This window comes from Scomber scombrus, chromosome 20 (genome assembly GCF_963691925.1).
Source record: "Scomber scombrus chromosome 20, fScoSco1.1, whole genome shotgun sequence".
NCBI lineage: Eukaryota > Metazoa > Chordata > Actinopteri > Scombriformes > Scombridae > Scomber > Scomber scombrus.
Window position 1 is genome coordinate 435,444 of NC_084989.1, and position 13,596 is coordinate 449,039.

A 13,596-nucleotide genomic window follows, 5' to 3' on the forward strand; every position below is an offset into this window, starting at 1 on the left:
TCAGTAGTTAAGGACACTGTTGATTTTTTCTTCAGCTTCTCCAAAACTGTCTCCTTAACTTGCTTTACCAAAACTGGTATATATTTTTCAGTAATTGTTCTTCTTGAGATTGGTGTGTACTTAGAATCCACAGTCTCAAGAAAGTGTCTAAAATGTTCATTTTCCACAAGGCACAGCGGCAGACAACACCCAATTATCAAATCTTTGACAATGGCCTCACTGATGGCTTGCTGTCGTGGGGACTGTAGACTGTAGAGCTGCACTTTCTGGGCAAAGGAAGAGATAGTTGGCTGTGTCGCATCTGTCTGTTGTCCTGCCTTGTAGTCCAGGAACCTTACATTTAGGGAAAATAAAATGGGGAGTTGAAATTTACCAGACTTTTGATATAACGTGTAGCTAATGTTAAACTTTGCATGGCTAACTGTTATTAGCTTACCTGTCTCTATGTTTCCTCTCCAGGTGACGGTAAAAATTTGAAGTGGTCCCCGCCGTTTCAGTGAGGAGGACTTTACAAAATTTGCACACGGCTGAGTGCTTTCGTTTACCTCCTTGAATGAACTCCTTGTGGAGAGTGAAGCCAAATTTAATAATTGCCGAGTTGGCAGACATCTCTCAGCCGCCGTCCTCCTGTCGAGTCCCATAGACTTTAAAAGAGGCGCCGTCTCCACGTGCGCAGGAGAAAAAAAACAACACTCAGTGCGCAGGGGGTGTGTCACTCTCTCACACTGACACCGGGCAGGTTGCAGCTGCAGCTGGGGGAAATCGTTACACTACCAATGATTTTAAGTTATGATTAGCTGTTTTGAGAAGGTCCTTTTTCACTCTTATCAGTAAAGCATGGACAAAAAGCCTATCAGCAATGGTCTCGACCGATCTCGTTCAAAAAACCCGAGGCCGCCCGGTCCGAGACAAGACCGAGTAAAAATGCCGTCGATACCAAGACGAGACCAAGAACCTAAAAAAATGGTCTCGAGACCGGTCTCGAGACCAAGACCGATCTCGAGTACTACAACACTACAAGCACCCAACCTTGATATCTCGTCTTCGAGTGATCTGGTTCAGTCAGTCATTACAACGCTACTGGAAAAACGGTCGGAAGAGGCCTGGGACGACATAAAAGACAACGCAAAACATTTGTGCGAAAGGGCTGGCATAGCACTGCAGAGCCGACCACCATACAGGAGAGGTGATCGGCAACAATCCAGCCGTTTAATGGACTTTGTGGTTGAGGCCCCCATAAACCGTGGAAGTACATCAGATGAATCACGAACAAACTTTTTTTATCCTGTAATTGACAGGCTAGTCAATGAACTGAGGAAACGCTTCTCCACAGATGTGGGCGACGTGCTGTCAGGGGTCTCAGCTCTAAACCCAAAGCACAAATCATTTTTGGACCAGCGGTGCTTATTGACTATGGCACATAACTATGGCATCACTGAGGATAACTTAAATGCAGAGTTGCATCAAGTCCGACGTCTTCTGGAAAGGAAATCACAACATGGACACTCTGTTACCACCACTTTGGAACTTTTAACACTTATGGCACCATACAAGGATGCGTTTACAGACTTGTACAAACTCCTCTGTATATCCCTGACGCTTCCCGTTACGATCTTTCTCCGCCGTTTAAAAAACTATCTGAGGAGCACTAGCGGAGATGCTCGTAGCAGTAACCTTGGACTTTTGGCTATCAACATTAAAAGGGCACGAGCCCTGAACGTCGATAAGATTATCGACGCATTTGCCCTCAGCCATAACAACCGTCGCATAGTACTCCTGTAAATGAAAGTGTTTTTTTTTTTATTCCCATGGCGATGGGTTGCCTGTTGTGAATGATTGTAAGGGTGTCATGTATTGGGTTTACGTTTTAAGAAAGTTTAGGTTTTTATCTCTCATGGTTTTAACCATTTATTGATGGACCCATATAGTTGTGTTCCCACTGTCCTGCAGCTGTGTTTTGAGATAGTGGTCTCATTAGGTTAATGCCTCATTCTACTGTTCTGTTACATGTTTAAAAAATACGAGTTACTTTTTCATGTGTCAAATGACTTTGGATAATTTCATAAAACTGAGTTTTATTCCCATGATCTGACAGTGGTAAAATAAATGTTTGGATGTGCTAGCCGAAGTACGAAATATTAATTCTTTCCTGCATGTGGATGAAAAATGCCTTCAGATTTTTCATTTTAGTTTAACATCTAATTCTCATTTGATGGTGGCTGACAATTTTTCAATATAAAAATAATGAAATTGAAATCCTGTTGTTTCTCAATTTGTGTATAAAAACACTTTAAAAACAATGTTAACGTTGCATATCCACTACTGTTTGTGTGTGTGCACTGCAAATACTGTATTTCTAGCAGCACCCCCAGTCAATATTGGAGCACACCCATAGCACCTGCAGTCAAATTTTTCTGGTGCCGCCCCTGATCCACAACTCAATCTTTCTTCTATTGACAAGAGTATTTCTTGCATGCAACAATTTGGTTAATCATTGCCTTTTTCTTTCCCCAAAATCGCGCTCAGTTTGAAAGTTGCATGTTCTGCGGGAGGTTCTCCTTGCGCATGTGCATAATCAGAAACATCACAATTCAGAGGACTACGTTGCTGAAAAACGTGTAAGTGTCATACTTTTTTGTTTGTCACAAACTTTCTACAATAATCCAAAAATCAGTTTGCTTTTAGGAAGGAGCCAAGACAATTAACTTCCGTTTTTTTCTTTCTCATAGCACCAGTTAATTGGTGAAGTCGGGCCTCCTCCCACATCACGTTTCTACTTTCCACAACTTCAAAAAGGGGCCTTGACTGCTTGTATTGGTAAAAGATGGGGAAAAAAACAGTAGCAAGACAAATTAATTATGCGACTCAAGATTAACGAAAAAGAAAACCAGCCGAAAAGATAGACTGCAAACACACAAACAGACTAAGCTAACTTTGACAAGGAAACCTGCTAACTTACACTGCACATATTTTCTCCTGTGATGGGATTGTTGCAGGATATTTCATTTTATAGCTATTGTTATTTTTTCAAAGTAGCTGAAAAGCTAAAAATGTGATTATTGCAGAGATGTAAACAATATAAGCTATATACATGCAGTAGTAATTATGGTAGGTTAGTGTAATGCTAGCAAATTGACAAACTGACATAAATAGCCAACTAATTTTATTGGCATGTTAAGATTTTTTAAAACAATCTGTTATTGGTATGAAGAATTTTCATATAACTGCATCCCTCACTTTTTGTATATTTGACTGCTGCATGTATATGCAAATTACGAACAATAATTCATTCTGAAAACAGCAGTGATTCACATGTAATAGATAGATAGATATACTTTATTGATCCCAAGCTGGGAAATTACAATGTAGCAGCAGTATTACACAGACACATAGTGACGATACAGTGTCGATAACAACGTATAGTATAAGGATATAAAGAATAAGAATATAAAAAAACAAACTATACATAACAAAATAGCAAAATATAAAAAATAAACTATACATAAAATAGCAATAGTAAATAAAATAAAATGTAATGTACAAAAGTAAATACAACAGTTTGGCAATGTTGATTTTAGTGCAAAGTAAATGTGCGATGTGTGTAACTGTGTGTAGAAAATAAAGTGTGCAGTGACTGTAAGTTGTGACCAGAGGGTTTTCTTAGCCGTTATTATACAGTGTGATGGGATGAGGCAGGAAAGATTTCCTGTATCTGTAATTGATATAATACATAAATTATTGCAACAGTAATAGCATTTTCCTGAAACTTGTAACATGTGCCTTGCTTTTTATTCATCTAGCCAGCTTCAACCATGAGTCGTTGCAAGAATGCTAATCCCAAGGCTGATTCATCCCCCCAGAACAGCATAAAAGGTCTGGTAATATTCTTTTTGTCTGGTACAATTGTAACATAATTGTCGACATGTAGGTCATTGACTACCAAATATTAACAACAGCATTGTTTTTAATAATGTGTGGCACAAGGTTCTCAGTATGGTCCATGTCTATTGCTGATGTAGTGGCTGTACAATATATTGTGTCAGCATCAACATCGCAATGTGCACATACACAATAGTCATATCGTATGACACTTGATATGAGACAAATTGACAACATGCTACAACTTCTTTGCTGCCTGACACAAAAACTGTCAGGGCAGGCAAGTGATACACAGACTCTACATGCACAGCAATTACAGTGAGTGTACAGTGACACAATGACCAAGTACAGCCCACAATTAGTTACATATTAGAATCTTTGAGACCTTTGTGTCAGCACACATAGACACACAATCAGGGATTCTTAAATTATGTGTTGCAATTATACATACCTCCTGTTATTATTCTTATTGTAAGAGAATTTCTTATTCAAGGATTACTTCATTTGTAATTATTTCAACAGCCTCACCAAATGCAGTTCAGGAGGTTGAAAAACTTCAACAACTTCTTGAAGCAGAGAAAGAGAAGGGGCGTATTCGTGATGAAACCATCTCCCTCCTCAAAGATGACAAGACCTACCTGCAAGGAGAACTTGGGAAAAAGGACGAGCTCATCCATCAGCTACTCTCCAAGAAGAATGAAGATAATTCTACAATAATGTCTGGCAAGTCAAGTGAGTAATTATCCATTCACATTCATACAGTACTCTTTGAATGTGAGTATTCTTTTTTCACTCTCCAATAGGTTTTTTCCAGCACACAGACAAAAATGTGTTTTCATATTCATTCCTTTCTCACAACTAGATCACTAGTACCACAATTTGTTTTGTTATTTGCAGGTGTCAGACGCAAGCATGGGAATGATAGAAAAACCCCTTTGAAGAAAGCCAATTAAAGAGCATTGTTAATGACGAGGAAGAGGAAGACTCCAATTCTGTTCTTTCTGATTCATCTGAAGGTAACAGAAGCACAATTTATTACATACAGTAGAATCAAATCCCACATTTCTTTTCATTGTCTGGAAATATTTTTAATGTTAACTTCACAAACAGTAACATTGAATGTGTCTCTTTGCACACCCTTTATTGATATATTATACTCAGTGGTGTAGTGGTCCCTGGAGAAGTGGGTATACTCTGAATGTTTGCCCTTTTTTAACCCAGCCCAGAAAAACGCCCTGTTTTAGAAACAGTGATGTAAGACTCTATTTAGTTTACCCAAACATCCGTCAGTAGTATTTGCTCATTGTCACATCATTTCTGCTGCTTGATCTCAAGGAGGAAGGATTATGAAATGACTAAACCAATACTGGCCCACAGACTAGTGAGAGACAACTATGCATTTTGAGTGAACTATTAAGGAATAAGGAATGACACCTATTCTCTCACTTGGCAAGTCAGTAGTTTCTTTTGTAAACTGTCTCTTTGAACAGCTGATTAGCAACAGATAGTGTGGGCCAGATGTGCCACTATTATAAAATTAACATGACTGGATCAGGAGCAGTTTGTAGGTATTAATGGTCACACAGGCAGCCTGCATGAATGTACAATATAAATGAGGCAAACATGGTGTTTCACTTATTTTTTGAACATTTATTTAAATAAAATACTTCAGATCTGAATTTGACAATGCATCCTTATTCATATTTCACCTTAGATTAAAAAAATCATATCATTCTCTTCCACACATCAAAATCAATCAGATAAACTCAAAAGTGCTTTCTTCTTGAATTGATGCTTTAATAGAAACTGTCATGACAGCTTTGTGACTTAAACAAGATGCCTCGTCAATTAGGACAGCTAATTTAAGGATGATGCTATAATGCTAATTTAAGGATGATGCTATAATGCTACTGACGATTTAGCTCTGCATCTCACTGGCAACATGTTGTATTATTTGTGTTGCACTGTTCTCTGTGTCCAGTGTTTCAGAAGTTACCCAAACTAGCAATCTACCTAAACTTACCGGTTGATTGCATATCCTAAAGGCAAATCATTTAAAGTAAACTTGTAAAAGTAAATTTGTCGGTTAGCAATATTTACCTCGGCATTGACCGCCCTTGTCTGCCTCCGATTGGCTCATCAGTTTACTGATTAGATTGACAGAAGTGGCTATACGCAATGCTGACTGAAAAATAAGTGGGTATACGGCTGGACTACACCACTGATTATACTGTATACACTATTTCCCTACATTACTGTACTGTTGAACATGTTTTAATAAAAATAAAATTACTCTGCTGCAGCTTCAGTGTTTAGCTGTTTAACAAACGTGGGTCAAGTGTGTTCCCATGTTTGTTTTTCCCACACATGTATGTGTGTTTTTGACAACAAATTGATACAAATAACAATAATCACATTATTAATTGATGATTAGGTCACACTCTTAGTTTTGTAAAAGCTTTTACTTGTTATGCTGTGATCTGATGTCCACTGAAAGCTTTACAGAAGGGCTTTGCCTTCACTGTCAGTTCTGCAGGCAATAATGCCATATTTCCCTTAGTGCATCTGCTTTATCCACAAGTTTTGTTTGGTTGGGAGAGGCCATGTTTATCACTCTCTCACCTCCTGCCTGTTTCATTAATTGACACAGTTCAGATGCATGTCATCATGATGACATTTGTTTTACCACCTGTGAGCCTGTACTGCCAAAACCAATCTCTAGCGGCTTATTCCATGGGTGCTATGTATTTGTTTATATTTTGAAAGTTGACACTATCATGATCTGCTTTGATCCATCCCTTGATATCTATTCTAGATTCATCCAGCTAGCTGGATAGCTACCGAATGAAGGAGTCTTCAAAATCTCCAACCTCTTCCTCCTCTTCCCGCCATCAAGTTAAACCCTCTAGCACGATGACCTGATTGGAAGAACAAGAGGTAATTGCTCATTACAGTTTTAACAAGTTCACACATCTTGACAGCAAGCTTTTTAAACAAAATCTGGTTTAATGTGCCATTTACAGCTAGAAACACCAGGAGCATCATCGCTTGAAACAAGATGGCTATAGATGCCTTCAACCGAGGGGGTTCCATGAAGGCAGCTTTCCATTGCATCGGTGCTGATAGAAATACTATCTCCAGGACAGCGCCAATTGCTGAACTGAGCATAGCTGCACCTGACATCTTCAAACACGTGGGGCCCTGGAATGAGTGCAAGGAAAAATTGTCATCCTTCATTGACAGTTGCCATGCTGCCATGACCCCAGAGGTCAAGGAAAAGATTAAAACAATGAAAGAAGATGGAGGTCTGCTTCCAATCGCCACCCATGTCTAACCATGTCGCTAATTGTTAATTTGTTTAAGTGTTAAGGTTAGGTTTGCACTTGATACAAGAACAGTATGTGTTATTTTATTATGAAAAAGATATTTAAAAAAAAAAATCCTTAATAGTAGCAGTGGCTGAAAATTTTAAAATGTTAGGGTGTAGTTTCCATGGGCCACATGTTTGCACTTCAGAACTAACCCAAGTGTAAGTTTTTATTCTGAAAATAAACTAGAGAAAATGGATTTTGTCTTTTTCTTACTTTGAGTTTATCATTCATGTTTTATACCTTAATGTTATATTCCTGAAGCAGACTAATCTTTATGTAATTCTCTATATTTTGGTATCTGACATAATGACTTATGATGCAGCATAGATTATTTTAAATACATGCACATGTGTTACACTTTACTTAACACCAACAATGAAACATTATGATGAGGTATGCTGCATTATAGATGCATCCATATGAACTTCACTTTACTTAAAGCATACATTGATAACTTATGATCCTTCATGGAGTATTATAGCATCCTATGAGTCCTTATAACAGTTGATTGTTGAGGTGTGTGTATAGAGGGGTATAAGTAGTCATAATGTATTATAAGCCCCATCAGTCAGCCTGTAGTTTATAACCAGTCAAAGGCACTCATAATTAATTATAAGCTAGATTTATAGTTATTCATAACTGTTGATATAGTGCATCATAAAGCATTATGTGTGTTTATGAGTAGTCATAAAGCATTATGATTGATTAGGATGAGCATTATAATTCACTATGAACGCGTTCATAATGCACTATAGATATAGTCTTCTTAGAAAGTGTTACCAAATATTCTATACCCCTGCGTTCTTAGAACTTTAAACCCTAAAACTAAACGATCGTTGATGGTAATATTCAAAGCTTTATTAATGTGCACAAGGACTGTCTGCTACAGTCTCTATGGGTCCCAGACCCGAAGCTTCCCCGATCATACAGCGGTAAACACCTGCCCTGTTAATACGTCTATTACACCCACCCACGGTGGTGAGGATCTGTTATTGTTTCCGAATATACTCACCAGAAAGACAAGGTTGTGTGCCAGAAAAAGGTTCCTTGATCACGCCAGTGAGTGGGCGTCGGTCCTCACGTGTCAGGTCCCCCAATTCTCTACCCTCTTTGACAGGGAGGTTTGAGATTTTTGGAGTCCAAGACTCCAGCTGTACAGACTTAAACCCGCAGCGCTGAGTCCCGAACGCCACCTCACGGGTAATCCTCCAACAACGCCAACTTGTTCTGGCAATTTTATATCAAGAAGCATAAAGTCGTTCGTTGTTTTTCTGAGAGTTTATTCAGTCGTCTGCAGACGGACTCCTTGCTGTCTCAAGTGTGAGATGACATGAATGAGCCCAGAGCAGAGGAAGTTGTCAGATTATATACAATACATTATCTTGTAAAAGGATGACCTTGTTCTACCATCAGAACAATGTAAGCACAATAGTCACGTCATAATGTGTTGTACAATCAGGGCAATGGTTAGTCAGTAGATTTGAACATACATGATGTTCACTCAATCAGCAGACACTGACACACACATACACCTAATCATATGACATAGTTACTCATTTGTATCAGAGAAGATGAATAATAAGAATTCCCATAACAGTTCCTTTCTCCTTTCTCCTCCTCCCTCTCTTTATCCATCTTTATCCATTTACATGTATGTACTATTAATGCATTCACTAACTTAAACTTCTTCCCCAGAGTCCTCTGTGCTTTCTCGTCTCACAGGTTACTTGAGATTGTAGATGACAGATTCATGCCCTGGACCCACTATTCTCCTGTCCGGGACCTACTAACTTCAACTAACTTTCAATGTGCTTCTTTCTCCTCTCAAAACATCCAGCAGGTGGTGGTAAACACATCAAAATCAAAATATAGTTAATCTTAACCTACTAATTATTTCTTTATTTCTTATTTCAATACTTAATTATAAATATAGAAGAAAGTATGTCAAGAATAATATATATATACATGCAGTGAAACACAATGATAGCCATCAAAATGCTGCTGACTGCAAAAATGCTGTGCATGTGACCCTGAATATTTTCAATACAATATACAATATTTTCAATGTTCCTGTAAATAAAACAGTTTGTGGCTTCAGTGGTAGATCTGCCCTCAGCTTGGAAGAGCTCAGGGTCAGTTGGAAGTAGGATTATCTACTAACACTAGCATTACTCATCTTGTGTTGAAGATGGTTTTGGTACGTTTTCTGTCAGCACACACATTGCTGTCATAAATTAATAGCATGATGTAGGTTTCCTCACATATTTTATGATACTAGGTGAAACAGCAGTTCTTTCCGTTCAGATTGGGAACGTGTTGGGTGGGTTGAAGTAGGTGTATGACAGGGAAACGTAGTGAGCCAAAAGAAGAGTGGCAGGTCGTAAACACCAGTACACACATACAGCAGTCGACTAGAGCAGTGGTTCCCAACCTTCGTTGTCTTGTGTACCCCATGAGCCTTTTTGTCAAACCATGAGTACCCCCTCACTATGTGCTGATGATTCTTCAAAAGTAGAACGTAACTGATTATTGAATGAAAATAACTTTATTTCATCTCCTTAATTTGAACATGTAATTCTCAGGCATTTTCTTAATTTTAACTTAATCACTCAATAAAAAGAAATAAAAATGAAAATGTTGCCTTGAAAATAAATAATATATTCAAATAAATACATATAAAAATCGAAAAAATCAAATTATCTTTGCTATATATATCTCGTAACATTTAGGCTTAAACCTGGAGCCCCTTTGAATAAGTCCCCTTTAAACAGGCATTAAAACTTTAATTCAGGAACAAAACACTAGGTATTGAGCTCGTTGAGTTTGGTAAACACATCAGCAAGATATGCCAGGCACGCCACCCACTTGTCATCCTCAAGCTGCACAGCAAGAGGATGCAGATGCTCAGTCAAGAACACAAAAACTTCATTGCGAAGTTCATAAAGTCTCAGTAGCGTTTTCACACGAGACAGCCAGCGCACGTCTGTGTGAAGCAATAGCTGATCGTGCTCTGTGCCATTCTCATGACAAAGAGTTTCAAACAGCCTGTGATTCAATGGCCGAGATTGGATGAAATGTATCATCTTCACAGCATCATCCATAACAGCACTTAAATCAGGGCTCATCCTCTTGCTAGCGAGTGCTTCGCGATGAATAATACAATGCATCCATTTAATGTCGGGATTTACCTTTCTTATGTGCCCAAAAAGTCCCTTTACGCGCCCCGTCATCGCAGCTGCTCCATCAGTACAGATGTGGCTGCAGGTTTTCCACTGCAGATCATGTTCTTTGAAAAAGCTGTCGATAACCTGGAACAATTCTTCCCCAGTTGTCTTTCCTGGCAGCGTTTTGCAAAATAAAATATGCTCGTTTATGTCTGATGCATCTTTGTAACGCACGAAGGACAAGAGCTGCGCTTCTCCACTCACATCTGTCATTTCACCCAGCTGCAAAGCGAACTGACCAGCTAGTTTTATTATGTTCACCACTTGTCCAATTATATTAACAGACATCATTGATCCGACGGGATACGGTGTTATTCGACAGGGGAACTTTCTTGAGTGCTTCGGTTGCTTTCTTGTCTATCATAATTTCGGCCAACGCATTCGCTGCAGGGAGAATGAGCTCCTCAACAATTGAGTGAGGTTTTTTTGATTTAGCCACAAGCAGGGACACGACATAAGATGCCTCGAGTGCTTTTATTGACACATTCGTGGCTTTCATCTTTACTGTCTGACTCGACTTAAATTCCCACAGCTTTCGTCTGTAAAATTCTTCACTTTTATCGACACTTCCTGAGTGTTTGGTGCTCTGGTGTCTCTGTAAATGCGCTGGCTTCATCGCATTATTAGCCAGGACTTCACCGCAAAAGAAGCACTGAGGCTGCGGTGGGTCTGCAGAAGTAGAAATGAATCCAAATAATATATATGTTTCACTGTACTGCCTTGGTTTCAGTTTGGCCTCTTTCTTACGTTTCTCGGCTCCTCTGAACCCTGGCCTGAATCCAGAGCAAGCGGACGTTTCAGCCATTTATCCATAGCGCAGACCTACCAGTATTTATCTGGCTGCAGGTAAGCTGTTTTGATTGTGGGACTTTGGCGCGGTTGTGCCACAGACTATTGTCTCCCTAAGGAAACTAATCATGCACTATCATTTTTGATGTTTTTTTTAATTCTTTTACTTGTCAACTAGGAAATCCACGTACCCCCTGCAGTAGGGGTACGCGTACCGGGGGAAGATGCCTGGTCACCATCAGCATGCTAAAATCACAGCAGGCAACAGACAGAGGACTGAAACTCCTGCTGTTGTGCTACTGACTTGCAGTTTTCACCACTTTGCCCGTGTATACAGTGTTAGAATAGCAAAACTGTTTTTTTTCTTGTTTCATTACACCTTGCCTACACTGGGCATGTAATGATAGCAGCACATCAGCAGTGACTGCAGTCCTTATCATTGTCTACACAAGATCTGCTCTGCCACACACTGTTGTCACTCTTTTTTTTAGAACAGGTGCAACACTTATCATCAGCTAAATATCATGAATTTTAAGTTTAGAGTTTTTCTTAATGTGTATGCTCTGTGTGTGTGTGTGTTTGTGTGTGTGTGTGTGTGTGTGTGTTTGTGTGTGTGTGTGTGTGCTTGTGCATTCCTGCAGGTGCGTGCCAGTGCCATAGCCCAGGATGCAGACCAGAACTATGACTATGCCAGTAACAGCGCTGTGCTGCATCTGGAGCCAGGAGACGAGGTCTACATTAAACTAGATGGAGGCAAAGCTCATGGAGGCAACAACAATAAGTACAGCACCTTCTCTGGATTCATCATCTACGCTGACTAGAAAACACAGTTATAGTATTTTCCCTCTACAAATAAGATGCTAACATGCGCAGAGAAACCAATATAAGCCCCTGTAACCCACATATTATTTTATTTAACATTTTAACACTTTAAGTGCATTATGATACACTGGTGGCAGATGATAATACCATTATAAACATAATTACCACTTTCATACAATAGTATCATTAATAAAATAATTATTTTTATCAATGTGTCCTGAAACAATAGCTACATCTTCAGATTATTTGACCCTTTATATTACATACACTGATTTCAATATTGATTAGTATTTAATATTGTGATTCTTTATCATTGATGTTATCATCACTTCCACTAAAGTGTCACTGAAATGCTTTCATACATTCTTCTGTTCCTCACTTACTGCCAGTCACAACCAGTCTCAGACTGAACACCAATATTGTCCATAGAAAAAAAAGAAGAATTACAACTAAAGGTACAATCTGTATTTAATTTAATTTATTCATTTAGTTTACCTAACTTTGTTTTTGTTTTATAACTGAATAATTAAGTATTTAATCCATACCATAAGCACAATGTTCTCCATATTAGTCACATTTTGTCATTCCGTTTTTTCCTTTGTCCAGAAAAGAACAGAAACCTTCTTCTTGTAAAACAAATATATTTGTTGATTAATGTATTTAAAGAAGGTGAATGATAAAAATAAAATGTAAAACATGACTGTAATGAAGAAGCCCATGAATTGCCTTCAGGGAAACAGAGTGGAGTAAAACACAAAACACAGAACTGCTGTTGCAACTGTGTTGAAAGTGAATCACTCCAGCCCAACAACCCCACTACACTTTAATAATTATTAATCCACCCATCTAACCTCTAACCCCACTCCTCAACTACATACTCTACTACACACCACTCAGTTAAAAAAACATTCCAACACCTTAGGAAATACAGCCAGCACAGTAAAAACATTTGATAACATGGAGGTAATGCCTGTGTTTTTGTTTAAGGTTGTGTTGGGTTTTAAGGCTGATAGTGATACTTCTCTGAGCTCAAAATATTTTTGGTAGATGGTTTAAATATATGAAATAGATCAACACATTTTTTTTTAAATGGAGGGATTTAGGGTATTTCCTCCGGAATATATCCCTTTAAGTGTGAAGAAGGCTTTGAAATAGCCTTTAGAGCATTATGTAGAGACATGAATTAATAGAAAATACAATTGTGAAATTGTGATAGTCAAACTATGAGTGTGGGGTGATTTGGTGTTTCCTGTAGTTTTAGGAGGAGTTAGCAGTAAGTATTTCTTGACCAACTGCTGAGCACTCAGAGGCATCTCAGAAGTTTTGCTTTCAGTTTTTGTAATGTTGCTCTGCTTTGAATAAAACCCAGTGATTCAATGGCTCCATCATTGAATCATTTGAAAACTGGTAAGACACAACATGTAAAACAAGACAGCTCCAGAATTGTTGGAAGGTGACTGGCTCGACTTTTAATGCAGCTGTCCCTGCCCCTGCTTGCAGTCTTTATGCTT

General features: G+C 38.6%; 1 protein-coding gene across 1 annotated transcript in view; it reads left to right on the top strand.

Moving 5' to 3' along the window:
* Positions 1–12,084, top strand: part of c1ql3a (complement component 1, q subcomponent-like 3a) — a 51,020-nt gene extending 38,936 nt beyond the window's left edge. The window contains exon 2 of the mRNA XM_062441472.1: positions 11,905–12,084. Coding sequence (XP_062297456.1) covers positions 11,905–12,084 — 180 coding nt within the window. The remainder of the gene's footprint in view (positions 1–11,904) is intronic.
* The last annotated feature ends 1,512 nt before the right edge of the window (positions 12,085–13,596 follow it).